At 45.4% G+C, this 26,080-nt stretch overlaps 1 protein-coding gene across 5 annotated transcripts in view; it reads right to left on the bottom strand.

The window, feature by feature from the left end:
- Positions 1-2,083: 2,083 nt before the first annotated feature.
- Positions 2,084-26,080, bottom strand: part of LHX1 (LIM homeobox 1) — a 394,100-nt gene continuing 370,103 nt past the window's right edge. For 4 of the 5 annotated variants that reach the window (XM_074974975.1, XM_074974974.1, XM_074974977.1 and 1 more), the window contains 6 exons: positions 20,090-20,159; positions 14,131-15,250; positions 10,428-10,654; positions 8,553-8,830; positions 5,025-5,190; positions 2,084-2,844 (listed from right to left, as the gene is read on the bottom strand). In XM_074974975.1, coding sequence (XP_074831076.1) covers positions 2,465-2,844; positions 5,025-5,190; positions 8,553-8,830; positions 10,428-10,654; positions 14,131-14,300 — 1,221 coding nt within the window. In that variant the 5' untranslated portion in view covers positions 14,301-15,250; positions 20,090-20,159 and the 3' untranslated portion in view covers positions 2,084-2,464. Of the gene's footprint in view, positions 2,845-5,024; positions 5,191-8,552; positions 8,831-10,427; positions 10,655-14,130; positions 16,161-20,089; positions 20,160-26,080 lie in introns of those variants that run through there. The other variant, XM_074974978.1, reaches the window with a different exon arrangement.

Raw genomic sequence — 26,080 nt, 5'->3', positions numbered from 1 at the left:
GCAGATCATTTATATTTATAAGACATTCTGTGTTTAAATTGAAGTATTGCTTGAACTAAATGCCCCCTCTGCTGGGTCTATAAGCCTAGGTGTTCATCAACAAAATGTGAAACCACCAATAAAAAATTACATACCATACAATTTTAAAGCATTCTGATTTTTCCCCTCACCACAAAGAGATAAATAATCAAGACTACAGAACTGGCGATACAGGAGTCTGTAGGTAAGAGCAAAATTTCTGGGCCTACTTAAAACAAAAGAAAGAAACAGCCAAACTCAGGAATGGAGAATATATATAATTCCACTCCCCTCTCCCTACTAAATGAGCACTTGGAAAGCATTTTAGCTATGTGACTTATCAAACCTAGACCCAACGTTGTACTCCTTATTCAGCCATCAGTACTATTTTTGCCTCAGTAAGGACTGTAGACTCAGACAATGTAATAATTTACAACTGAAATATTATACCTGTAACTTTTCAACATTTTAGGGGCAATATGTATTCAGTGCAACTTCTAACATACCAAATGCTATAAAACAATGAACTTTATATCAGCTCTGAAAAGGGGATTAAAATTAGTGTCATTTTTTTGCTGTACATGCAGTTTATGTTGTGTTTCAGACCACCAAATTAGAAAGCAGGATTTCCTATGGAAAATAAATTGAGCTAAAAATGGACCAACCCTACACCATATATTTACAGGGTTTTGACATATTCACAATACAGTTTTGTATATGCATAAAAATGAACATCTTGGACACGTTTTGTATCTTACCATAGACCTAGAATGAACTAATATGTTAAACAATTTGATACGTTTCCAATTCTGTAATTTAATTAAAAGATGAACATATTTTTGCACTGTATCAATTAAGGTGCAAAGAGAGGATGAAACTACAGATAACATCTATCTTCATTGGCAACAGGATTTAGACTTCTACCAAAGCAAAATAGATATATAATACGAGTATAGTGGATGTATCTTTTCAGGGCTATTATACTCAGAGGACCCATTTAAAATTATTTAAAACATCAAATGAAACACAAGTTATCTAAACATCAGATTTTCTAATTTTATTAAAAACTCACAAATTTTATCCAACATGTTTTCTTTCATACAGTGAATGGTCTAATATGCACTGGAGGTCACACAAGCTTAGGTTTATTAGAACAATAAAAGACATATGAGAAATTTAATATATAAAGAAAAAAGCAGCAGCTGTTGACTGCATATTTGACCATAAAATTTAAATATTTTGGACTTTTCTTTTAAAGACACAAAAATAAAACCTGTGTGGGTCTATATAAGTCATATTAACAATTCCATGAATGTTCAACAGGACTAAAAATTAGCAAAGATGTTTGTTTGTTTAACCTTGTAACACTTTAAATAAAACAAAAAACACTTGCTCAGGTTGCTGGTGCAAAGCACCTTACAGTATTTGTGCTATATAATTACTTTATTTGGCAACTGTCTGGTTTTCACGTGTTTTTTTTTCTTCTTCTTCTTCTTTGCCTTCTGTAAACAACACCTTTTACAACGAGCACAGTGAACCACAAGCCCTGCAATCTGTCATATAACATCTACAGAAAAGAAAGTGATATATTTTGGTTGGTTGCTCAAAATATTTTGCTTTTGAACAAGAGGTTCTAAAACAGGATTTATTAGTAAAACATTGAACTCCTGAATTTAACATTCTACGTAAACAGTTGACTGTTTTTAGGTCAGTAGAGTCTTTTGTTTAGGTTTTTTTGTGAAGGTAGAATACTTTTTTTATTTGTTTGTTTCAAGTCATTTTTAGTTAGAGGTCTGGTTGGCGACCTTTGTTATTATGAGGATTTTTTTGTGTGTGTAGCTTTGTGAAGGTAGAAGAGTTGATGCTGAGGGCTTTACATTTAGTATTTGTTATTTTGGCAAAATAATTAAAAAACAAAAAGTCCCACCTGATAGTCAGCAGGCTCACGTTTCTGAAGCTAAAAAGAGTTTGTTGTTGTTGAACTTTCTGAGAGACAAAATTAACAAACAAATTCATAATGCCAGAACCATCCTTAATCAGGAATACTAGCGCTCTTCACACTTCCCCCCTCCCTTTCTTTGACCTTTCTTTTGTTCTTTTTGTTTTTTAAACGAAAAGCTCCTAAGGATTGTGGCTCTTAGGGTGACATCCAACAGGGTATTCAACCTATGCCATCCTATAGCAGGGCAGCACTTTACTGTACAGCTTCACCAGTGTCTTTTCAATGGTACCAAAAAATGTCGCTTTTTTGTTTGTTTGTTACAACCATATTATGAAGATTGTCCCGGTCTATAGCAAAGCTTGCCTTGGAGTGATTTGGATTCAGTTCATTCCCAAAGTAAAATTGTCTTAGGGCAAGAGAGATGTTATATTTATTCATTTCTGTACACCATAACATAAGCAGACTAGAAGATCATCACTTACTTAGACCCAGTTTGTTTTAAAGCTACCACACAGCGGCTTCATTCATTTCTGGTGGATGTGACAAGTGATTGCCATAATTAGCACCACCGTTGACGGATATTGAAGAAAACGGAGGACTTGGACCAAAAACTTCTGCAGACATGGAGTGCAAAGAACCTGGAAGGTTGGGCTCAGGGCTGGGTGAGTCTCCAGGAGGGTGCGACATTATGTCAGTGAAGCGCTGAGCCTCACTAGAAGGGTGGTGTCCGGGTAATGGGTGATCCATTCCACCCAGAGGAGTTCCTGATGGCCCAGAAGAGGGCACAAAGGGGAGATCGACTGGTGTCTGAGCTTGAGATGAAGGGGGTCCTTGTGGGAAGAAATCATAATTGCTTCCAGGGCCATAATACTCGCTCTGATAATCTACCAGACAAAGAGAGAGAGAGAGAGAGGGAGAATAATGCAAAGGAACCAAGTGTAAAAAAATAAAAGAACTAGATAGCCATAAGGCAAACTAGGTGCCTTAACCTGGTCCAAAACTAATTAAAATCAACAGGAGTCTTTCCATTGAGCTCGTTGGGCTTTGAATCAGGCCCTCAGTTAGGCACCTAAGCAAAACCTAATGTCTCAGCACCCAGGTAAACACCGAAATAAAGTAGCTTGGAGCCCAGTAGCCCTTACTTCCCAGTTGAGCCCAATGGGAGCTGGGGGCAGAACGCTTTTGCCAATCTGGCCACTTCACTCAGGTGCCTAGAGAGGTGCTAAACACTTAGAAAAATCTGGCCCTGCATGTAGGTTCAGGTGCTTAGCTTCAGGGAGAGGCTGGCCTGTTAGTGTATTTCATTCCCCAGTGCCCAACTGGGCTAGCTGCTGTACCACTTAAAACACACAGAGTACCTCACCTGCTCCAAAGAGCTCACAGTAAGTAAAAGAATTTTGGGTTTTTAAGGTGCACTGGTATTATGTACTTTGCCCAAACAGGGATCTGCTTCATTTTTCAAATTTTGGCAAGTCTGCAAAGGAATTCCATCCTCCTTTCTCTAAAAAAGTCACCATTTTGATAAAAACAAAGAAAAATAAATGCACTCAATTTAAAAGCCAATACTGCTTAGCTGATATGATATTCTGCATCCTGGTCCATTGGAAAGACTTGGTTCAAATTGTTTGAGCCGGAGGGACCCATCCCAGTTGATCGTGGCCCAAAGAACATATATAGCACCTTTCCTAAATGTCTGTCATTTGATCTACTGAAATGTCCCTCCGCCCTGTTCACGATGGAGCTTTCACACCACCTCAAATTACTTTAGCCAAGGAATGTAGGGGAAACTTCACCGATTTAAATAAAGACAAAAAGGGAAAGGATGAGCAGTGAATGACTGTGAAACTAACCAGATGGCCGTTCTTTTAAAAGGCTTCTGAAAACAATACTGGCGGATTCTGTTGTTTTATGCCCGGTCCTTATTCTCACTTCAGGAAAATGCCACGGATCAAAGAGTTTATTTCTACACAGAGCCCAGCTGACTGCAGGATGGGACTACACAGTCTCTGGCTCACTACATTAGATTGCATTCTTCATTTTTGTGCCCTCGCGTTCCCTTCATTTCCCCCTCCCCCGGACTGGTTTTGCGAGGCTAAAGTGTTTGTTTATTTCCCTCACCGCCCTTTTGCGCACTAATTCCAGCTGGAGTGGAAATGGAAGGCTTTCTACACATTCTCTCTAAAGTAGCTAATTTATAATCATACAAATCTCAGGAAGAGCCAAGGACCAGTCAAGGCAAGGAAGAGAGGGGTAGCCTTTCCCTTTCCCTCTTCAGATCTTTATTTCCAGTGATTCATTAGTGGCAGCCAGAGGTTGATAATCAGTCCTGATTTCACAGCCAGTCCCCTCTTTTGTATTTACAGGGATCTGGGAAATAAGTCCTCCACCAACCAGAAATGTTAGACCTTCTATGCTTCCCCCTCCCCTTCCTAACATGCAACACACTCAAATAAGCCCTCCCCCAAACTTTGCCAATAGATTTCAACTTGGCTCTAGAAAGCAGGGAGTCCATAAATATTCAGAGTGCTCAATTATTTATGCAAGATTTCTGGAGATGAAAACAGGCCTGAAGGAGAGAAACCTCCCCTAAGAAGAATACCCAAAGCCCAGGCAGAGAGAAAATCCCCCCCCCCCTAAAAAACATCGAATGAGAGCAGGGGCCATTCTCAACTGAGGGGTGACATTTTCAGCAGCTTTCCTTCCTGTCTTTTTAAATTCTCTCCTTCAGGTTGTGTGTCCCTCCAGCGGGTTAGTGCTTCCCTGATGGGAGCTACCTATCTGCCCACCTGTCCCACGTACTGAAATCCTCCCCCCATGTGAAACGGAGAGAAAAATCTTTTGCTTCTATGCTGCGCAGCTGCTGGGGGGGGGGGGGGAAGGGGGGGAAGCGTTCCCTGCCTGTCGCTGTTCCAGGGGGGGTAGCTGGGTTTGTTGTTGGGGGGGGATCCCCCTTAGGAGAAATTTCTTCCCCTTCCAGCCGTGCCAGCTGTTGGGCCTGGGGCACTTGGCCTGACCTTTGTCTCTCTTCACCTGCGGCGCCTCTCTACCCGGCGCTCTCACCCACCTCCATAGAAAGAGAAGGGCCCGTTGGGGATGAGCTCCCCGGGCTCCAGCCGGTCCACCAGCGGCCTCATCCTGCGGGGGCTGCGGAAGAAGGCGTGCCGGCGGGCCCCCAGCGCGCTCAGCTGCTTCATGCGTCTCTCCTTGGAGCGCCGGTTCTGGAACCACACCTGGGAGCGGCAAAAGGAGACGGGAGGGATGAAAGAGCCGCCTGGGCCGGGCTGAGCTCCCCTTCCCCCCTGCAAGCGGGGCTGGCCACTCCGCCTCTCCAGCCACCCGGCACCTAGCCGCGTCCACACAGAGCCAGGGTCGTGTGTGCGCGCACCACAGCGGTACCGCGCCCCTGCACTGCCCCTCTTACAGCCCCTCTCCCCGCGGGCACACAGGCTGCCCTTCCTTAGACAGATGCAGCCCTGCATAAAACCCAGACACACCAAGGCAGAGGCGCAGATAGATATTTTACCCTCCCCTGCAGAACAGACCCCGGGACCCGGCCCACTCAGTCCTTCACCAAGGGGAAGATTTTTATCCAGGGTTCAAACCACCCCCCGCCAGGAACTGTCCCTTTAGTCTATGAAAAGGGAGGCAGGATTTTGACTCCCTCTGGGCGGCTCAGCCCCCACTTTCCTAGGGTTAGTTCTCGTGTTTGTTTGCTCTTTCTGCCCCCATTCCGCTCCGGTGTCAAGCCTGGCTCCGTCCCGGGGTGCAACCGAATTAGGAGCCAGCACCTCTTTCCCCCCTAGGACCCTCCGCGGAGCCCCCGGGGCAGGAGAGGCGGCTGATGAATAGCAAAGTGCGTGAACCCATCTGGACGCTGGTGACAGCCTGTATATCACTGGAGACAGGCTCCAGACAGCAACGGGTTTTTAGGGGCTTTCTGGCCCCCACCCCTGGGAAAGCCTCGTCTTTTCTGACTTGAATTCTCGACACCCAGAATACAGTGAACTGACTCCCGCTTTGTAACAGCCCAGGCGAGAGGGGGAGTCCCAGAGCCGGCAACAGTGAGAGAAGTGGCTTCAGCCCAACGCCCGCGGCGCCGGGCCGGCTCAGCTGGGGGTGGGTTTTCATTCTCAAAATAAAGACAGGGCCGCCTAGAAAATGGCCTGGAAAGGCTAAACATAAATAAATAAATAAATTAAATAAAAAAAACCACTGGGAATCCTCGGGAGCAATTTCTCCAAGGGCTTCGGCAAGATTTAAAAAAATAATAATAATAATAAATCTTTTGGCCTCGCAGACGGATTCTAAGAATGGGTTTTAAATAAAGAGGTGCGCTTTTCTTTTAAATAAAACCAAAACCAAGCCCTCAGCGCCTTAACTCCCGGGGTCACTAATTAACGCCCGCGGTCTCACATACTGGGCCGGGGAAACCCCGCTCAGGGCAAACAAAGGCGGAGGTTACGCTTCTTTTAAGGGAAAAACAGCGGATACCGGGGCTCAGTCCTGTCATCTGTATTCAGGCAAAACTCACTGAAGATCAGGTCCTCTGTTGTTCCAATTTTAACAACACGGCAAATATATTTCCCATGAACAATACAACTCAGTTTACACAAACCTCCCTCTGTATACACACAGACACACATTATATTTACACATACATACATTCAGCATTGAATGTATGTATGTACATTATTGTGTGTATGCATATGTAGAGTGTATATTGTGTGTATATGAATTCACACAATTATATATACACACACACATAATGTACACAGATACACCCTTTATTCATATCTTAAAACCAGCTAATTAACATATACGCGCACAGCTCTCTGTGTGTAGACACACATATTCGTGTCTATATATATCTCTAAACTGTCCTCAAATATACAGTCAGTGTTGAATTGAACATTTCAAATCAGGCCCTTGGTTCTTTGACTCCAGCTGCAGGTCAAGAATGATTGAGTTAATTCTTATTACCCTGACAAGATTACTCCTAATTATCCTCACACTGAGACTCTCCAATCTAACCTCGCCTTAATGGTCCTTTAACCCCCCATTACCCCCAGCGCTGCGGGTTTATAAACCTTTTAATAATTCCAGCGCATTGTCATTCTTATTTATCCATTAACCCCTCACATTTATGGTTATTAATTTCGATACCATTCGCAGCTTCTTTAGCACTTTCTGCAAGAAGCAGGGTTGCATGTTTTTGTTAAATAAAGTCTGTGCCCGGTGTTAGGAGTCAAATCTCTGCAGTTTTCACGCAGGCAAAACTTCCCCTGAGGGTTGCGGGAGTCTTGCCCGGGCGAAGGCTGCAGGGCTGATCCCCCGTAACGTGCACCGGTCACTGCAGGAACAGGACGGCTAGGAAAGGCCAGGACTATTTCTAGCAGCGACGGCGGTTCACATTTCTCTTCAGTTTGAGAGGGTCCGCCCAAAAGGTCACTCTAGAAATAGTAGGTTTGTTTAAAAAACAAACAAACAACAACTTGGAAAGAATAACGCTAAATATTCCTCGATCTGGTCATCTTGAAAACCAGCGGGTACCCCTTAAATTTGGGCTGGATTATTTGCTCTGCTCGAGGCACGCTGTCAATATTACAATATATTCTGGACAACTCCCTTTCCTTCATTTCTTCCTGGCCGTTTCTCCCGGGCTTACAGTACGTTTTCCTTTCCCTCTTTTCTCTGTTTTCCTGCAGAAAGACTTCCTCTGGGTGCTTCCCCGTTTTCTACTTTTTGTATGCCTTGCCGGTACAAAATACTGCTGGTCCTTTTTGGAACAAAGTCAAAGCTTTATACGTTTCCTGTATATGTCAGGAGCCAAAGGAAAGGTGGATACAAAATGCATGAAAGGTTTTAACCCTCTCAGGGATCTCTCAACCCAGCCCCACAGGAGGAAGTTCAATAAACACCAGGCTCTGACCACATAAAGCAGCTGTTTGTATACATTAGGATCAAAAACTTACATTGCAATTATATATATAAATGCCCAACTAGAACGCCGATTTCCCTTGTTTTTTCTTTCTTTTGTTTTGGAAACTGACCAGTATCCTAAACACACAAGCCTTTGCTTTCCCTTTATTACCATGGCTATGGGAGGGATAAATAGGTCTCCTGCAATTCTGTGCACAGAGTCGCTAGGGGCTAGATTCTCACACTAGATTTGCTCCAGAAGCGGCCCTGTTGATTTCAGCGGTCGGAGTAAGGACTGCGCAGCGTGAGCGGGGGTCTGGGTATCTTGCCCCTCTGGCGGCTTTTTGCTACCCAGGGGAGGCATTATTATAAGTCCCGACTCTTTAACTCGCTTGGCAAGTCTGTCCCTTCTCTCCCCTTTCATTGAGATGGTGCGGAGCTGGAAAGTGCATCATCGAAAGTTTAACTTTGAAACCAGCCGAATTGTATTTTGGAGGTTTGTTTGGAGACCCCCGCATGGGGCCTGACTCAAAGTCAGCAGGAGCCTTTCAGTGGGCTTTGGATGGGGCGATTAACCGACTGGAAAACCCTCCTCCCAAACACAATGTTAGCAAGCGAGCTGTACACACAAACTGGCCCCAAGGTAGCTGAGGCTGGGACTGGATTTTGGTACCTGAATGACTCGCATGTTGAGCCCGGTTTCTTGGGCCAGCTGTTCCCTGATGTGCCTGGTGGGTTTGGGGGTAGCTGCGAAGGCTGCTTTCAGTGTCTCGAGTTGTTTGGCTTTGATAGTGGTGCGGGGACCCCTTCTCTTGGCCCCCAGGTTCTGATCATCATTCTCGTTGCTGCCCGCTTCCTTGTCTGACACGTTTGCACTCTCCGAGTCTTTCGCGTCGTCTTGGGAAGGATCTTGGGAATCCGGAGACAGACTGGGGTCACTGCCGGTAGTGGCTAGGCAAAAGGAAAAGGGGTGTGTGGGGGGGAATCACACTCACATCGGCTGTGCTGAGCATTGCCTTCACCCTAGCACCACACATCGCACGCGCTGTAACACAGGCGTGTGGAGATGAGACAGCTTCCCATGCACCTGGAAAACCTTCAGAACTTTCCCCCAGCTCGAGCCCCCTTTCCGCTCCCCCCGCCCCCCCCCCCCGTCCCTACAGCCTGGGGAAGGGCATGTGTTTCTCTGATCTTTCCTAGGGCACTCGTTTTTACTGGAAACTTGAATATCATAACCCACTCCCCATAAAAATGAGCATGAATTTAGATGCAACATCCATAGATTTTGAAGGCCGGAAGAGTCCACTGTAATCAACTCATCTGACCTTGTCTAAAGCTTTTTTAAAAACCTACCTCGGTGTCAAAAATGCATTCATTTTATTTCAGAGCATTGGGTGCCGGTAGGATTAAATAAAAATAAAATACATTTCAACTTTTAAATCTGCCTTTCACCGCTGCAAATGTTTATCTAATTGATATTTAGTATTGATTTCGGCAAAGCAGCCCTCATATCTTGCAAGACCTCGCATCTCTTCCTCTGCTGTGATTCTACTTAAAGGGACTCCAAATGCAACAGTTGCAAAATTCCAACCGGTACAAAATTCCAACCGGTACAATATACCCTGTATCAGATTGCAAGTGGGCACGGCAGTTGCTGGTAATAACACTGCCTGAAATAGTTTGCTCTGTTCCTCACAGACTGCTCAAGAAGCGTTCCTGTAGGAGTCAAAATTCATGCTCTGAAAATATTGCCCAGTGGCATCAATCACGTTCTCCTTTTCTATTTAATCAGACCTGAAAGGGCGTGCGACACTAGCTTGGGAGACTGGTTATAACGTCGGAGTGTAAAGGGGCAGACTTCTCTCACCCAAGATCCCCCACACAGAAGGCTCCCATGTTATTACAAACGGAAACGAAACCGACTATGTATAGTCTGAACAAATATTTGTGTTTATAATGCACTATCAGCCTGCACCCGACAGTCATTTCTGATGGCAAAAATGTACCGTTCAAAAATTAAACGTAAGTATACAATTAAAAACGGTAAATGACTACTGATCGTCTTCCCCTTGCAATGTGCATATGTTGCATTTCAGAGCTGCACCCAAGTGACTGAGTTATCAACGCATCTGCAAATCAGGAAGGTTTCCTGCTCCCAATTTAGCTTCTATTATAAGATGGGAAAGTTGAGTTTGCTGAGGGGGTGGCCCAAAATCTTTACTTGCCTATATATATATATATAACAAGGGAGAGCAAGCAAGCAATTTTGTAGAACTTTCCTTATACAAAGAGGGATAAGAGAGAGGTCCCCTGGAGTCTTCAGGTTGATTAAAATACTATGGTGTGTATATGTGTACGTGCGCGCGCACACACACACACACGCACACACACAGATCCAATGCCCACTGAAATCAATGGGAGCTCTCAGTGGGCTTTGGATCAGGCCCCGAGTGCCAGACATCCCTCTTTGCAGACCCAAGCTGTATTTTAGCCTTTGGCCAGGCAGCTGGTAGCCTGGCTGGAGAGTGACTGGCAGAGGACTCCTCACCTGAGTGCAGGCTGGTCTCTTTGGCAGTATTGCTGTTATTTAGGTAATCTTCTTTGCAGACAAACTTGTTCTCGTCGATAATATAGAGCTCCTCGCCGGTGGAGAGCTGTTTGTTACACATCATACAAGTAAAACAGTTCAAGTGGAACACTTTGCTCCTCGCCCTCCTGACCAAGTCACTGGGGGAGATCCCCTGGGAGCAGCCGGCACACTTGGTCCCAAAACACCTGGCAAGGGAGAAAGGGTGGAAGAACAAACACCAGGATCAGCGCGTCATATGGGTGACCCGCAGGAGTCTAGTACTAGCAGAATTTAAAAAATAAATACTGTACTAGCAGTATTTCGAAATTAATTTTTTTCTTTTTATTCGGGGGAAAGGAAGTAGGAAATAGGGCCACATTTCGTTAAAGCTGCTAAACTTGTATAAGTGAATAACCCCAGCCCCCCCCGCATTGCCTTCAACGAACATTTAAAAAAAGCATTTTTTCCTACAAAAGTGCAGTGTTGATCCATGCAGAAAAATTTCCTCCATTATATATATATTGTATCTCTATCGTGAATTATGTGTTAAAAAGAAGTGATCTGGGAAGAGGATATATTGCTGGAAGATTAATTAAAACATTGGAGCTGGGTTGTGGAGAGTTTCCCCTTTAAACCTTGACACATTGATTAACGACGCTCTAATAAACATTAAGCAGAGTTTCTTATATATTATCAATTTGTCAAGGGCCTTGCATTGTGTGTGCGCGCCCTGGATGAAGGGGCTGGGTCTATAAAGATTGTAGGATTGCTTGGCACATTGGAAGGCCAGTGCTTGCATTTGATCGGTCACCACTTAAAAACTTCGGGGGAGGGAGGAGAAAGACACCCGGTTCATATATTTTAGCCTGGTTGTACAATATTAGCCTTTTGCAATACACCTGAACTCCTGGTGCAGATGAAAATATAATGCTTGTTTTAAAATAACCTATTTCCCTGTACTTGTAATAAATGTTGTTGCCATTTGCCCTACAGGCCTGTCTATGAGCATTTATACACGTAGGACCATTTACATTATTTTAAAAGCAGGGGTCTATAAATCTTCCTCTAGGTTTTTAACTGAATGGCACACAGCCCTGAGAAATATTTGCAGCCCGTAGCCTGTGGTTGGGATCTGCCGCACGGATCTGACAAATATTTGCACTTTACTCGGTTTGAGGACTTTAAACCATTTTTTAAAAGGAAAGCCGCCTTAGCTGAATATCGCTTGGCAATGCGGAAATGGCAGAGGGAAAAGGAGAATGCAAACGAGTATAAACCAGAGCCTTTGTGTTTCTCCATATTGAAATCAATAAATACAATTTAATTTCATAACACATAAGCAAGACAAGGAAAGAAATTTACACGAGAGGTTTGTGCGAGAGCCAGGCACACGCTCTCCGCAAAGGGAGAGAGATCCGGCCTTTCCATTTCCATAGAGGGGACAATTTACAAGGGGGGAAAAGATCCCAAGGACAATTTCAAGAATTAGGAGATTTTTGCAAGAGAATCAAATTTTGCGGAGCGAGTCAATTTCCGTGGGCCGGGCTCTATCTCGCCGACAAGTCAGTGTGGACTGTCCCAGGCAAGACCCGAGAAGTTGAAACCCTGGTATTGCTTCTCTGCAGCGTGGCAGCTGGATCCACTATAATCACCTCGGGTTTGGGGGGTGCTCTTATCCCAGAGCCGTGGATGCTGGAGGGGGCGGGGGGTGGGGAAGGGAGGTGGTTGTGAAGTGTTTTTCTGACAGGGATACAGGGTGGGATGTGGATTGTTACATCTGCTGCGTCGGGGGTGGGGTAAGAGGGGGATTTGTTTGTATACAGGCAGCTTCCTCTTGGAGAAACACGTTTATTATTCAAATCCAGTTATCACATATTGACTAAAAATCGCAGACAGCTTTAACGCGGCAGCCTCCACGCAGACTTCCCCCAGTTCTAGCTTTGCCCGAGAGCCTCAGATAGCAAATGTGTTATTTCCTATTGAATGATCAATTCTGAATACACAGGGGCTGCAAACAGGGGCACAAGGGTCTCCAGACAAACTTTTAAGGGAAGGGGGGGGCGGGTGGATCTTTCTACTGTAGATCGCGTGGCTGTTAAAAAAAATCGTAATCAAGGCGGATACTGCATTCCTCCTGTAATATCGTTTAAGCAACGTCCTCACTGATAAGGAGGGCATCAAACTCCCAAAGCAGAGCGCTGCCTTTTCCTCTTATTATCAAAGTTAAATCCAGCCGAAGAGAGTGTGATTTGTTTTTAAAAAGTCTCTCAAATATACAAATAATTGCGCTTGTGATATTAGCTTTTGGTCAATATAATGCACTTCAGTTGGCGGGGGAAAACGTGGGGAAGATTCTTGTCTCCTCCCTATTTTAGTGACTTTTTTTTAAAGACTTGCACTTTGCCTGGCAGCAGCGAAAACTGCATTTTATCTGGGCCTTTCAACTCCCAGGGCTCCAAAGAACCCAATGGCAAACTCCCATTGATTTCCATAGGGCCAGGATTTCACCCCAAGACTGGCAACGTAGGGCAAGGGAGAGATCACGTACATGATCTTATTTTAAGGATAACGATGTACACCTCTGGCCAACGATCATTTTAATGCCCCTCGTAAGCCCCAGGGAAATATTGTTAAATACATGGGGGCTACGCAATTCTTAGATTTGTTTTAAAGATGGGGGAGGATGTTTCATTGGATAATCGTTCCTGTTGGGTCTAGGATCACAATACAATATAGTCTGGTGATTCTAACATTTGCAGGTAGACTAAATAATACGAATTACCTCCCTTTCCCCCCAAATAAACAACAACAAATTCTCTGGGAAGTTGTAAAATGTTATGAAACTGCAGGGGGACGGGGGGGGGGGGACTAGATCTTCTAAATCCTATGATTCTCTTTGAAGTGTAACCGAGGGAGGTGAGCACCCGGCTTGCGGCAGAGAATCGTCCTTTGGTGGCTGATTTAAACCAGACCAGTCTCTGCACCCACTGGGCTGGCATTACATGCTAGAGACTGGGGTGTTTTTTCTCCCAGAGGAAGAAGCCAGTTCTAGTCCCTGACACTCTCACCAGCCCCCGCCTTTAAAATGGGCACAGAAAGAGACGGCACTTTCCCTAAAGAAACCTCAGCTGGATCGTTTCTCTTACTTATATTTTCTGGGGAAGGAGAGGGGGATCGGGGGTAGATACAAGGCCGGGGGGGGGTGTCTCTCAGGAATCAGGCCTTTTAAGGCGCACCCAAGAAGTCACTAGTTCAAAGCGAACTTTGGAACGGAAGTTTTTTCCCTGCTCTGCGCCCAGGGGCCCGGCCCTTGACGGACACTCGCCAACGATCCGCGATAACCTCTCCGCTCCCCGGGGCGCTGGACAGCCGAAGAGGTGACCCCAGCCGCCTTTCTCCCCTCCTCTTCCTCGGACATTTCCCCTTTGCCAAGGCAAACTTATGCCCGCCCTCTCCGGGTAACACTGCAACAAACCCAAAGGCCCTCCCTCCTTTTGCACCCTTCCCACGACATCACCTTGAGCAAGAGAGCTGAAGGATATTTGTGTGTGCGCGCTGGGGAGAGGCCCAGGATGGGGAATACAAAAATAATAATAATAAAAAAGCATCGCTCCTATTAAAAAAATGGGTTAAAAAGGAGAATTGTGAGCCACGGCTTCCGGCGGGGGAGTCCGGTACTTACCGAAAGAAGTCGTTTTTGCAGTAAAGCTTGCCTTCTCTGGAAAAGCATTTCTCTGTCAAATTGCATTTACATTCACAGCACTGAACACACTTCACATGCCAAGCCCTGTCCAGTACATTCAACAAAAACCGGTCCAAGATGGGCCGTTTGCAGCCGGCACAGTGCACCATTGTCTTTGGTTATTTTGAGAGTGGGGGGGGTTGGCTCCCAGATGTCAAGCAAAAAAAAAAATTTAAAAAAGAAGAGATTACACCAGCGTCGGTTTTTGTGTGTGTTTTAAAAGCCTTGCAGGAGAAAAGGGGGGAAACAAAAGGGGGAAAGGGAGGGAGAAAATCTTCTTTCAAATGTCCTAGCAGGGGTACACAAATCCCCAAAGAAAAGAAACAAAAACAAAAACACCCACGGCCCAGCTTTTCAATACAACAGCAGAATCCCGGCCAATAAAATAATAATTAATAATAATAAAAAAACCAACAATAACACAGATCAACGCGCATCTAATAATAATAATAATAATAATAATAATTAATCATTAAAAAACAAATGCGATGAGTTTTCTCAGGTCTGAGGTAGAGCAGTCAGGAGTCAAAGTGCATCTGCTTTTCCCAACGAGAAATCAAAAGCAAGGAACAAAAAAATAAAATAATCAAAAGGAGCTTTGGATCCTAACCTAGTCTCATTGCCCTAATCTGTCATGGATGCCGCCCCGGAGAGGGAGGGAGGGGGGAGATGCTTGTTGTTATATAGACAGATATATTTTCATACTATAAATCAGCCAGATGTATCTCCTCTCGCTGGATGTGGCTACAGTCTTCTTGACACAAGTTCAAACGCCCCCTTGTATATTTCAGCAAGACAGGTTTACCTACCCCTGTTTATTTGTCTAGTCCACTAGTCAAAACTCCTAGCCTTGTCCATGCAGAGACAACAGTGCATTGCATGCTTTTTGTTGTGGTGGCGGTGGTGGGTTAGTTTTGTTGTTGTTGGCTTTTTGTTTGTTTGTTTTTTTTTGTTTTGTTTTTTTTGTTTTTTGTTTTGCTCTCTTGACAGTCTTCTGCGCGGCGCTCGGCGAGATGTTCCAACCGGCGGAGGAAGAGGAGGGTCTGCAGGGCCGGAGGCTCTGGTTGAGAAAAAGAAAGGTCTTTAAAGAGGCGAGCCTCTCTCTCCCGTCTGGCGTGTGCGTGTCGCTCTCTGCGCGGCTCCGATCCCCGCTCCAGGCAGCTTCTCGCTGGACTGCATGTTCCCGGCAGCTTAGGAGCCAGAGCCTTATGCACCGATCCCCCACGTCACGGCCGCGGCCAGCCAATCACCGTCCCGCTGCCCTCCTCCCACCTCAGCAACCCATTAAGCATCCTTCCCAAGCTGGGATGGTACAGTGAGACCCATTTATAGAGAATAAGAGGAAGCGACCCATTGTCAAAATTGTTAGGTAAGGCCACATTGTCTTTTTTTTTTTTAATGATTATTTGGTAAGGTACCTGAAGTGCACTTTGGGGGAAGAGATGGCTAAGGAACAGGAGTGGCTGTAGTGGTTTATGAGCGATAGCTCACAAGGTGTGCCCAGCAGAGAGACACACAGAGAGAGTGATAAAACTGACTGGTAGGTAATATATTTTTTTTTCTAGCTCAAGAGGAGAACTGTGCCTGTATAAATATAATTTAAATACTGGGGTCTTGTTATGGTTGTTGTTGAGCAGAGCATCTGTATGGATGGGAGGTTACAGCCAAGTGTCCTGATTTAATGTAATGACCTTTGCTAATAATTTTACTGACTCAAAGAAGGACAAATTAGTAATCTTTACAAGACATGCAAAGAGAAGAAAGTTTAGGGGCTAATAAATGGAAGACAGTTTTCAGGAAAGCAAGGTTGAGTTTTTACACAGCAGACGGTAATTGCCTTTGAGTAAACACAGTTTAGAACATTTTGCTTTATTTATGACCAGAAAACCCCCCCCCGAAGACCCATCTTTTGGGAAAGGAAAAAGAAAAGTGTGAAAACTCTCCTGCTGTCTGAGCCACATCATATTGTTTATTGGCTTTATGGAACAATCCATTCTGCTAGAGAAAAGGATATTTTGTATGAACTTTTGGGGGGACAAGAACTAAGGTGCCCGTTAATTTATAGACAGAGCTTTATGAGTTTTCAGAAGGCTTAAACCTGGGCAGAGAACTCATATACCTTAGATCCGATATAAATTAATATTTTTCTGGTTTTCAACAGAGTATATGTATTTATTCATGTTCTTTAATATTCATGTTGGGATATTTTTTAAAAAATCAACTACTCCGAAATGATTAATTTGCCAGCATTTGTAATATAAAATTGGAATCAAATGATAAACGCAGTTTATTTAACGAACCTCTTTGCAAATAAAAATTAATTCGATGTTACCTTAAAGGGATTTGGCTAATGACTGATCAGTTAGGAAAATATTTGGTTTCTCCTTGGGTTTTGCATTTACTTTTGTCTTGTGAGATAATATTGTATGGGGATAATGTAAATATATGGCAACTGCGTCAGAAATGGCCTTTATTTGGAAATTGATGTGTCAAGTCTTGAGAAAGGTTTACCATGCAGTTGATGAAGTTTGAACTTGTTGATGATTGAAAAACTGTCCCCCTAGAAGAAAAAAAATTCTTCCAATATAAATTTTATTATAATGTATCCTGCTCGGATTCCCAAATACATTTCTGTAACAAAGTCTCCTCCCCTTCTTAATTCTTTTCTTGCTAACTAGCGGTTTTGGCTGAATGTTAATTAGCAAAGAAAGGCGATCGCTTTATTTTCTTTAAAACATTAACGGTTTAAAGGCTGGAGAAAACCATTTAAACCAAATCTCGCTGTTTTCTCCTTGAAAATAGTCCATCATTCCGTTTAGGGAAGTTTTAAAAATATGGGCTATTTGCAGGAAGGCAATTTATGGTAAAACGCATCCGAAGAGGACACTCCAACTTTAACTTCGGATTGAGTTGTAGTTCAGAACTCGGATTCATCCCCTGCTAGCTCAGCGGCTGTCCCTTCGAATCAAAGTGGACTAAAAGCGGGGCTAAAGACTTCCCTTTCGCGAAACTACGTTACGGTTTCGTCATATTCCTAACTCGCCTCACTTCAGTTTAGTTCATATCAATTTTTCCCTCATCATAAAAAACATCAACCCCAATTCTGCTCATCCTGTCGCCCAGCAGCGAATTCCACTCCGTTCCCCTTCGGATGGCTGAAGCCTATTGGACGTTCACACCGAGAAGCAAACAGTGGGGATAACGTTCTGGTTTAAGCTACACAGACCGAATAAAGCCTGAGGGGGAAACCACTGGAGACGAAGTTGGGAGTCTGCGCCAGTGGCGGGATAACATAGGTATATAAGGGGCGGCTCTCAAACAGATCCAGGCGGGCACAAAGCCCCTTTTCGATACCGATCTCCGGTCTTTATTTATTTGTCTAAACCCCGGCAGCTGCTCCATTTCTCAGCTCCGGCTGCAGCCCAAGGACCCAGCGCTTGGACTGCAAACTGAAGACCTCTCCACCCCACTCCAACTCCTCCTCCTCCTCCTCCTTTGCCAACGTTGTGGGAACTGGAGCTTTAAAGCCAGGCACGGCTCAGTTGGCCTGACACACACAGAAACACACACCCGTGTCTGCCGGATGGGACCCAAGGCGCCCGGGCTCTCTCTCCCAGCCGCCCTCCCTGAGCTTGTTGGTTTCCATCCTCTCCGAGTTTATTGGTAAAACGTTAAACCCTGGAATCAATACATCCATCCACAAAGCCCCCGACCCTCCCTTTCCACATCCTCAACCCCCTTTTCGCCCTGCATATGGGCTTCTTCTCATGTAAAACAGAGGGAAGGGATGTCTGGGATGGCCATGGTCCTATAGACCCTATAAGGCGACAGCTGTACTCTGCTATCAAGGGACCTCTTCCCTTTGACTGCCGGTCCCCAAGTGACATGTGTTGGTCAGGGATGAATAAGAGAGAGAAGATGAGCATCTTATGCACATCATCTTTCCATGGTGTGCGTGTTTTTTAAGGCGTTAGCAAAAGCATCTGGTGAGAAATAGAGAGAGATTATACGTGTATATATACACACAGCGGTGGTAGAAACCCCGCCTCCGAAGAGTTTGTCAGGGGAAAGGTACCCAGGGACCCTTGCTGAAATGGACCTTAAACAGGAAGCCCCTGCAAAATGAACCCAAAGACAATGGATCTGATGACACTCTGCCAGGGCAGGGTTTCTCCCTCTTTCCGTAAAGGCTGACTAAGGTGGGATTCACTATGTCTGTTTAAACAACTTTCCACTTGTTTTAAATGTAGGGGGAGACCCCAGGCTCTTCTAACACAAATAATCCCTGGATGTAGTTTGCCTCTTCTACTCCAAACTGAAAAATACCTTCTCCCAAAACCAGACAGAGAACAATAAGAATTCTTTGTTTCTTTAAACGAAAACTATTAGGGTTCTACCCTGATAAATCAGGAGAGGGTCGGTAGTGATGCCTCGCTGTGGAAACTGAAGCCCAGGAGTTTGCAAGGAAGATTAATAAAGTCATCTGATCATATAAAATGCTTGGCACTCCAACTGGCATGTTAGATGTACTGGCATTTGCTTAAATACATTTGCATTCAGATGCCCGGGAGCATCAATCCTTATTCGCTGTTTGTGCACCAATCCGGTCCTTCAGTGCCATTTGGTTTTGCCTTTCAACCAACAACATTTGTGTTCCCTTTCCACCCACCCTTGCTCAGACTTGACATTTTGTATTGAACACACACACAATTCTCTCCAGTTAAATTAAGATGGGTTTCCTCCCGCGGCAGTTAAATAAGAACCGGCTTTGCAAAGGCCGCGTCATTCTATGGGAAGTCAGTGTCGTTTCATTGTGGGAACGAATCCCCCTGGTTCACAACACAGTCCTGGATCTGGAGTGAGTTTTGTAAAATGTGCAGTGAAGCGGGTCTGCCCAGGATGCCGGACTCTGAGAGGAGGGACCCAGGTCATGACTGGGAACTACTGAAGTGCCCACAGAGAGATTACAACCTGCTTTCACTGTTTTCCCCCTAATGATTTTAGGAGACTGGAGCACTGGCCTGGAAAGCACCACACTTCCAGCGCCAAACCGCTAAAGCAAACCTGCCTTTTGATCAGATACATTTTGAAAGGAACATTGATTTATTGTCAGGATTTCCTGGCAAGCCATTTTCTGGCTGGGGCGAATAATTCTAAAAGGCACAGAGTTTGCTTCCTGCTTTACAGGCCACTTGCTGTAGCGGGTCATTAACGTGATGTAGTGGGAGGACCTCTATGGGGGTTAAAACAAAAAGCAAAAAACCCTCACACCGCTCCAGATCCTACAGACAGACTTCGGGTCTGGAGTTTGGCTTGGACAAAAGACAAAACAGTTGCTTAGCTTCCCTTTCCTTGTGCGTTGTTTGATTCACCCTTTGAGAAGATATCCTGCAATCCGGAGCAGGAACAGTCCATACCTGTTTCTGGATAATTCTAGCCCGTGTCCTGTCCCAATCTAGCTAACTCTGCTAAAGACACAGGAAGGGATTGTTCCAGTTAAGCGTGGAGTGCCAAAGGGGAAGCGGAGTGGGGAAGATTTTCCCAGGTCTTTCCCTAGGAGCCGTTCACACTGAAGGAGTCCGTAATCCCTTCTCTGGGAAGTGGGATCAGCAGCAGGCTCCAGGGAGCCTTTCCTGCCCCAGGCTTGCATTGCAGGGGAAGACGTTTAGTGACCCAGGCCAGCTGCATTTACGGCCCTATTCCCTGGAGTGCCCAGCCAACTCGGAGAGGGAGGGTTGTGATTTGAATGTCCTCAGCCATCCATTGAAAATGTCAGGGCTATTATTTACATCGTATTTACGTCGCAGTGAGCAAAAAATAAAACCAAGACAAAACGCTCAAATCAACCCAACCCCCCAACCCCTCTTTTGCGCCGACTAACCAAACCGATGTCACTCACCAATCTATGGCTGTCTAGGAGGAAAGACACATCACTTCTCTCGCTGGCAGAGTCACGGCCGGACAGGTTTCTGCACAAAGAGTTCAAATCCCCAGTTGTAACAGCTGACACAAGGTGTCCCTTTCTGACTCGTTCCCTCTCCCCACTTACCCCTCTTGGAACCCCGACTTGTGTCCCCCGTTTTGTCAGATGGGTTCTCTGCCCCACCTCCTCTCTTTGTTCTTTTGGAGGGCAAGAAAGGTACATTTACTCGGATGATATTGACACGCTGCTCGATAGAATTGGTGTGATGATGAGAGAGACTGGCTTGTAATCGGGAAGATGTAAGCAATGAGCTGGAAAGTCAGCACTGAAGTTTGTCGGTGAGAGATGAATAAATATTCTACAAATCTAGGGGAGTTTCACACAGAACAGTATAACTGGGGGAGAGGGGGATCTTCATTGACTTCTTGGACGAGGATCCCCCCCACCCCCAGTTTCATCAAGCTTTGTTTTCTTTCTCGTTTTTATTATTAAACAACCAGATTGCAATTCGCTTATGAGATAGGAAGGAAATTGAAGTGTGTGTGTGTGTGTGTATGTGACACACACACACTCCTGTATCACGTATTTATTGTTGGAACATGGGGGACTATCACCACACTTCAACACAAACTCACTCATTGTGACTATTTTTAATGTCGATCCAGTTTTTAAAAGGGGAAACAAAAATGAGGTAAAATCCATTTAAATTCTATTTTACGTTTAGGACAAACCAAAAGCCAGGTCCTCCCTTTCGGCTGGGTCTGGACCTGCGTTTTGTTGGTGTCTTTCCCGTTCTTTTAGTTAAACCTCGCCCTGCTTATCATCCGTCTTTCTACATCACTGCGCTCGGTAATGGGATTTATCTCTCTCCTTTATGGGGCACTAGTGTTGTACAAATATTATAGTCTCCCCATCCTCTCTATAGACTCAGCCCAGACTTGTGTAGACTAGCAACTGCGCTCAGCAGGAATTGCAAAACTCCAGACAGAAGGCATTGGAGAGTCTCGCCCTTTGAGTTATTCTAACACGCGGTTAGAGGTACCCACAGGATAGCTCTGCGGGGCACCCAAGGTTTGACACATTTGCTGTTCTGTCGGATTTTAAAAGCTCGATCAGTGAAGAAACTTCCTTTAAAATCGGGACGCGTTGCCTTGATCTGTAAATATACAGCGGGCTGCAGGCGGAATATTCCCGGGAAACGGATCCAGGGAAAGCGTCTCCTTTCTGTGCTTAGGGCAGTGGTGAACTCCGGCTCGGCTCCTTTCTCCCGCAGCCCTTGCCGCGGGGGCTAAGTGATTTGCTTGCCCTCTTTCCCCCCTTTTGGCTTTGCAACATTTAAACCAAGCCAAAGAAAGGCTGAGTTGAAAAGTTCAAGTTGAAAGTTTGCAGCGGTGCATACAGGAAAAGGAGACGGATTGTTCCCGGGATGCACGTGACATTAACCTCGGTGATCCCACATCGCTGCCTAGGTTATGCTGTTTGGGGGACTGTTCTGATCTTCAGGCATGCAACGGCCCTGAGTGACACTTCGTAATAAAGTGAGAAATATTAGTCCGGACCCAGCGCAGCTTTGATCAGCTGAGTGCGACTACATCACCTCTCACTTGAAAAAAAACCTCCCAGGGGCTGGGACCAAACGCAACAAGACAGCAACAGCTCGCCTGGAGCTGGCCAGGGAGATCTCTTCTGCACTTTCACTGCTGGGGGACATTTACCAGGTCCTTTCCTCCGGCTGGCTCCGTCGGGAGACACACTCCTAGAAACGAGACAAACCCCACCACACGAGGCTTGCACTCTCCCAGTAATTAATCCGCCCAGTAATTGGCTTTCCTCCTTCAGGTAATGGGCACAGAGTTACCAAATCACTGCTGATAGCTGGAGAGATACCAAGCAACTGGGGGTGGGGGAGAAAGCAAAAGCCCCCCTCTCTCCCCCCACCCCGCCTAGATCTCTGCCTGCTAGTGTCATGCTAGCCCATGCTAACTATTTCTAATCAACAGCGAGCAAGCCAAGATTACCTGAGCTTCCTTTCTTTTCCTTTTCAAGCCTTTTGTTTCGGGGCTCACTCCGAAAGAGGACAGCCTGCCCTTTTAAGGTTTGAACACGATTCACCCACTACAAGTGAATAGAGCAGACACGTTCCCTCTCCTCGCTCTCTTCCTCTTGCTAATGCAAGCTGGCAATTCAATTATTTGCCAGGGAATATTTTACTAGCTGATCACAGGGATACTGCTCTGACAGTCACCTTTAGCCTCCCCTTTCCCGGCCTTTAGTTTTGAGCCACTATTGTTGGTAAAACCTGTCGTTGAACGTCCTCTCCCCCCCACAGGTCTGGTTTCTTTCCTTTTCTCTTTATGTTAATCAAGTCTCCGAGCAATTAGAAAAGCCATTTTTGTTTGTTATTTTCATATTTAATGTCTATGGGTTGAACTTGCCCATGGAGAAGAAGCCAGTTCTTTGATGCCTTCAAGACCAATGGACCAACCAGAGCACCCTGAAAGTACAATCGATTTCTTGTTTCTAAGGTTCAGGGTTTTGGTAGGATTGGGTGTATTGAGAAATCTGGTGCCCAGGAGACCTATACACCGTTGTTATTCTGCTCTGTATTCAGCCTGCACACAGTTTGGAAGATCACTTAGGGAAAGTCACTGGCCAAATGGACGGGTGTCTAACGCTGGAGAGCATTGGCACACTACTGTTTGTCCCATCGTCGTCAATAATCAGATTTACTTCTCAGATCACTGCAATAACCAGCAATGTAGTGGATATTAAAATGGGTATATAAACATGAAAAGTTTTAAATGCTACGTTTCTCAGCAGAACCAAATAAAAAACAAAATGAACGCAATGAGTCTGACTCCTCTTCCTGACACAGCTGATCTCTGCTTTTAGCCAGTTTCTTTTTTAAAAAAAGAGAGGGGGGCAACTCCTTGACAAATCATATTACAACATTAAAGGAAATCGGTGGCAATAGATGTCTCCGATTAATGCCCGAGATAGAGGTTTAAATGCCCCTTTCAAATGCAATTTGTGTCCAGGGGCTGATTTTTCCCCAACGCAGACTGCTTAAACAAAAGTACTTGCAATAGGTGAATTTCATGTGCCATTTGGGGGAAGGAAACCGTCCAGTGGGCCCAACCCAAGGAAGCAGGGGACGATTTTTGGCATGTGAATATATCCCTTGGACGTGGAAGCGACAACACAAACTCCTCCAGTTCTACCTCCCCTGGCTCTTAGAGACAAAATTAAGTTCTAGCAGGATTTGTCTTCACAGCGTTGTAAGTGGTGTGGGATTCCTCCCTGAAACTTTGGGAGCCCTAGACATCTGCCAGGGCCAGATATTGACTACACACCCAACTCAGCCCACCATTTCCCCCCGACTTTCCAACTCTGCAGCACACCAGGGCTAAGAAATTCGATGGATCTTATAGATCTGTCCCCTGTAGCCCCGTCATTGGAACAGCTGTTCTTTCACTCCCAAAAGCCAATAATCCAACTGAATCTCCGCATCATTGTCCGAATTCCCTCCCTCCCCTCCCCTCCCCCCCTGCAGTAGTGTGCGGAGCGGGGAGACAAGAAGAAAAGGCCAACAACCGACGTAATTGGCTTCTACACTGCACCCTCACCCTCGGCTTCTTTGCTTGAACCCCCTTGGAGAGATTTAAGCAATTAGATTCAATTAAATGTCGTCCCCCCCCTTTTTAATATGCGCCAACACGCCACCGCTTTTAAACTCTAAACAATGCAAGAGAACACACCTGGATCTGGGGAACTAACATGAATTTATCCAGGGTCTTTGTCAGTTTCCTGTTACAGTTTGCCGGAGCTGGATAGCTGATCAAAAGGCAACAGGGGAGTCTTAGATTTCCAAATGTAAGGGGTTTTTGTTTGTTGGTTTGTTTTGCGTGGGGTGGGGAGAAATGAACAGTAATACCGAGGAGAGGCAATACAATCCAGACAAAGAACATCGAAGCCACGTTGGAATAATTTGCGACAGTTCACCCATAATCCTGGACTCTGCAGAGGGGGATCCTTGCCGGGGCACTGGGCTGCGAGACGCTGCTTTCCATCCTCCTTAACCTGACTTGCGTCTTGCCCTTTCCTTTGTGGGTGTTTCACGCCAGTTCTCTAAAAAAAGAACGTGACTTAAGCTTCCCACCCGCAGAAGCCTCCCCGTGTCCCTGTCATCGGCCCAGTGGTCACACTGAGCTGCCCGAACACCCCCTGCCCCACCCAAGCAGCGGATTTGCAGGGGATGGGAGGGGGAGATATGAACTCAAAGCCAGGTATTATCTCGAGACTACGCAACCCCGCAGTTTAGAAAGCCGTAAGTCTATATTTTCACAAGTCAAAGTTACTCTCTTGTCCAGTAGCTGCTTGTTACCTAGATCCCCAGTCACTGGATAACTTTTCCCGGCGGCCCTAACCCATAAACCTTCTTGCACAGAAACTTTCCCCACCGGAAGGGTCTTGGAAACGGTGCATGTGGCTGATTGTTATATCGATGACTAATGCACTAAACCAATATTTCAGTTAAGATGTAATTAAGCCTGGATAACTCCCCAGTACAACAAACCATTCCTGGCCCAGATCCATCACTACGGGCCCTGCAAGGTTGGTTTTAAGGAGCCGGGAACAAGATCTTTAAATGATGTATTAGTGGTCCCAAGTTTACTCTGAAACACTGGAATCGATCAGAAGGGTAAACAGTGTTGAGATGTGTCAGGAAAGTCCACCCCCAGCACGGTTGCAGCTGGGGTGGGAAGAAGCGCCTCTCAGAGAAGTTTCTGGGATTTTTTTTTTTTTTTTGGTCTGCTCCTTCCCATCTTGATTACCCCTGCCTGGATTTCATGGCACGTCGCTAAATGGTGTCGCTTACATTCCAAGCTCATGCATTGTTTATGGGGAAACAGAACTAATAAATAATTACCAGTCCAAAGAGTGTGTGCCCGAGTGGTGACTGAAGGCAAGGAAGGGAAAGCATCCGAAAGGGGGAATCATGAAAGAGCCAGCCCTGGAGGGAGAACTCTCTCCTCTCTCTCAGGCCGCAGCTTGCTTGGGAAAAGGCAGAGAGAGTGGCAAACAAACACACACAAATATCAGGCCGAATCAGCCTCCTTCCAAGGGAGAGGAAAGGAAAGAGAATGAGCGAGGGAGAGAGAGAGCAGAAGTCCATCGCCTGTCAGCTCATTCCTGCTGGCTGACAAATCCTTAGCACTTCAGAACTGGGCTTGCAGAAAGCACAGGGTGAAATCTGAAGCTGCCTTTCTCTGCTTGTCCCCGTGAAGAAAAAACAACAACAGGAACACACTGGTTCACCCAAGTGCTGCAGAATACAAGGAAATTGCTGAGAGACAGGGCAGCTTTTTTTGTAGGTTCATTTTTAATTGTACCTCAGTGCCCAGGACTCTTGTCTACCCCTGGGTTGTTTCTTTCTCTTGACCAAAGCCAGTAGTTCACAAACAACTGTAGCAAATGGGTGAGAGAGAACAACTGTGTGTGTGTGTGAATGTGTTTGAGTGTGAGAGTGAGACCTGATTGCTAGAAGGAAAACCAGTGTGTGTGTGAACATTAAAAGTTTTTTTTTTTTTTTAAGAAAAGGCAGCTAAAAGACAAATAAAAGAAACAAGTAAAGAGGGTGTGAGCGGTGGGGGAAGAAAGACCATTAAAAAAAAAAAGGGTGAAACAAACCCCACGAGGATGCAGCGAATCCCAGCTCATTCATCTTCATTGTCTCCGTGTATGCAAAAGCAACTCCAGCATAAGGAAAAGCCACTATCAAAGCCATGGCTTTATTTTATATCCTATAGATCAGGAGGGAGGCAAAGCTTTATTTTCGCCCAGAGACAGATATTTTATTTCTCTCTTACGGTTTTATGTGTGAGAGATGTCAAAAAGGTAAAATAGATTGCTAATGCATAGGCAAAAGGAAGCTGTTTTGGCATGCTCGGTGTCATGAGGTCTCCC

Source organism: Natator depressus, chromosome 17 (genome assembly GCF_965152275.1).
Source record: "Natator depressus isolate rNatDep1 chromosome 17, rNatDep2.hap1, whole genome shotgun sequence".
In the NCBI taxonomy this organism is placed as follows: domain Eukaryota; kingdom Metazoa; phylum Chordata; order Testudines; family Cheloniidae; genus Natator; species Natator depressus.
Note: the sequence above shows the minus strand (reverse complement) of the source record. Positions and strands in the feature narration are given on the sequence as shown.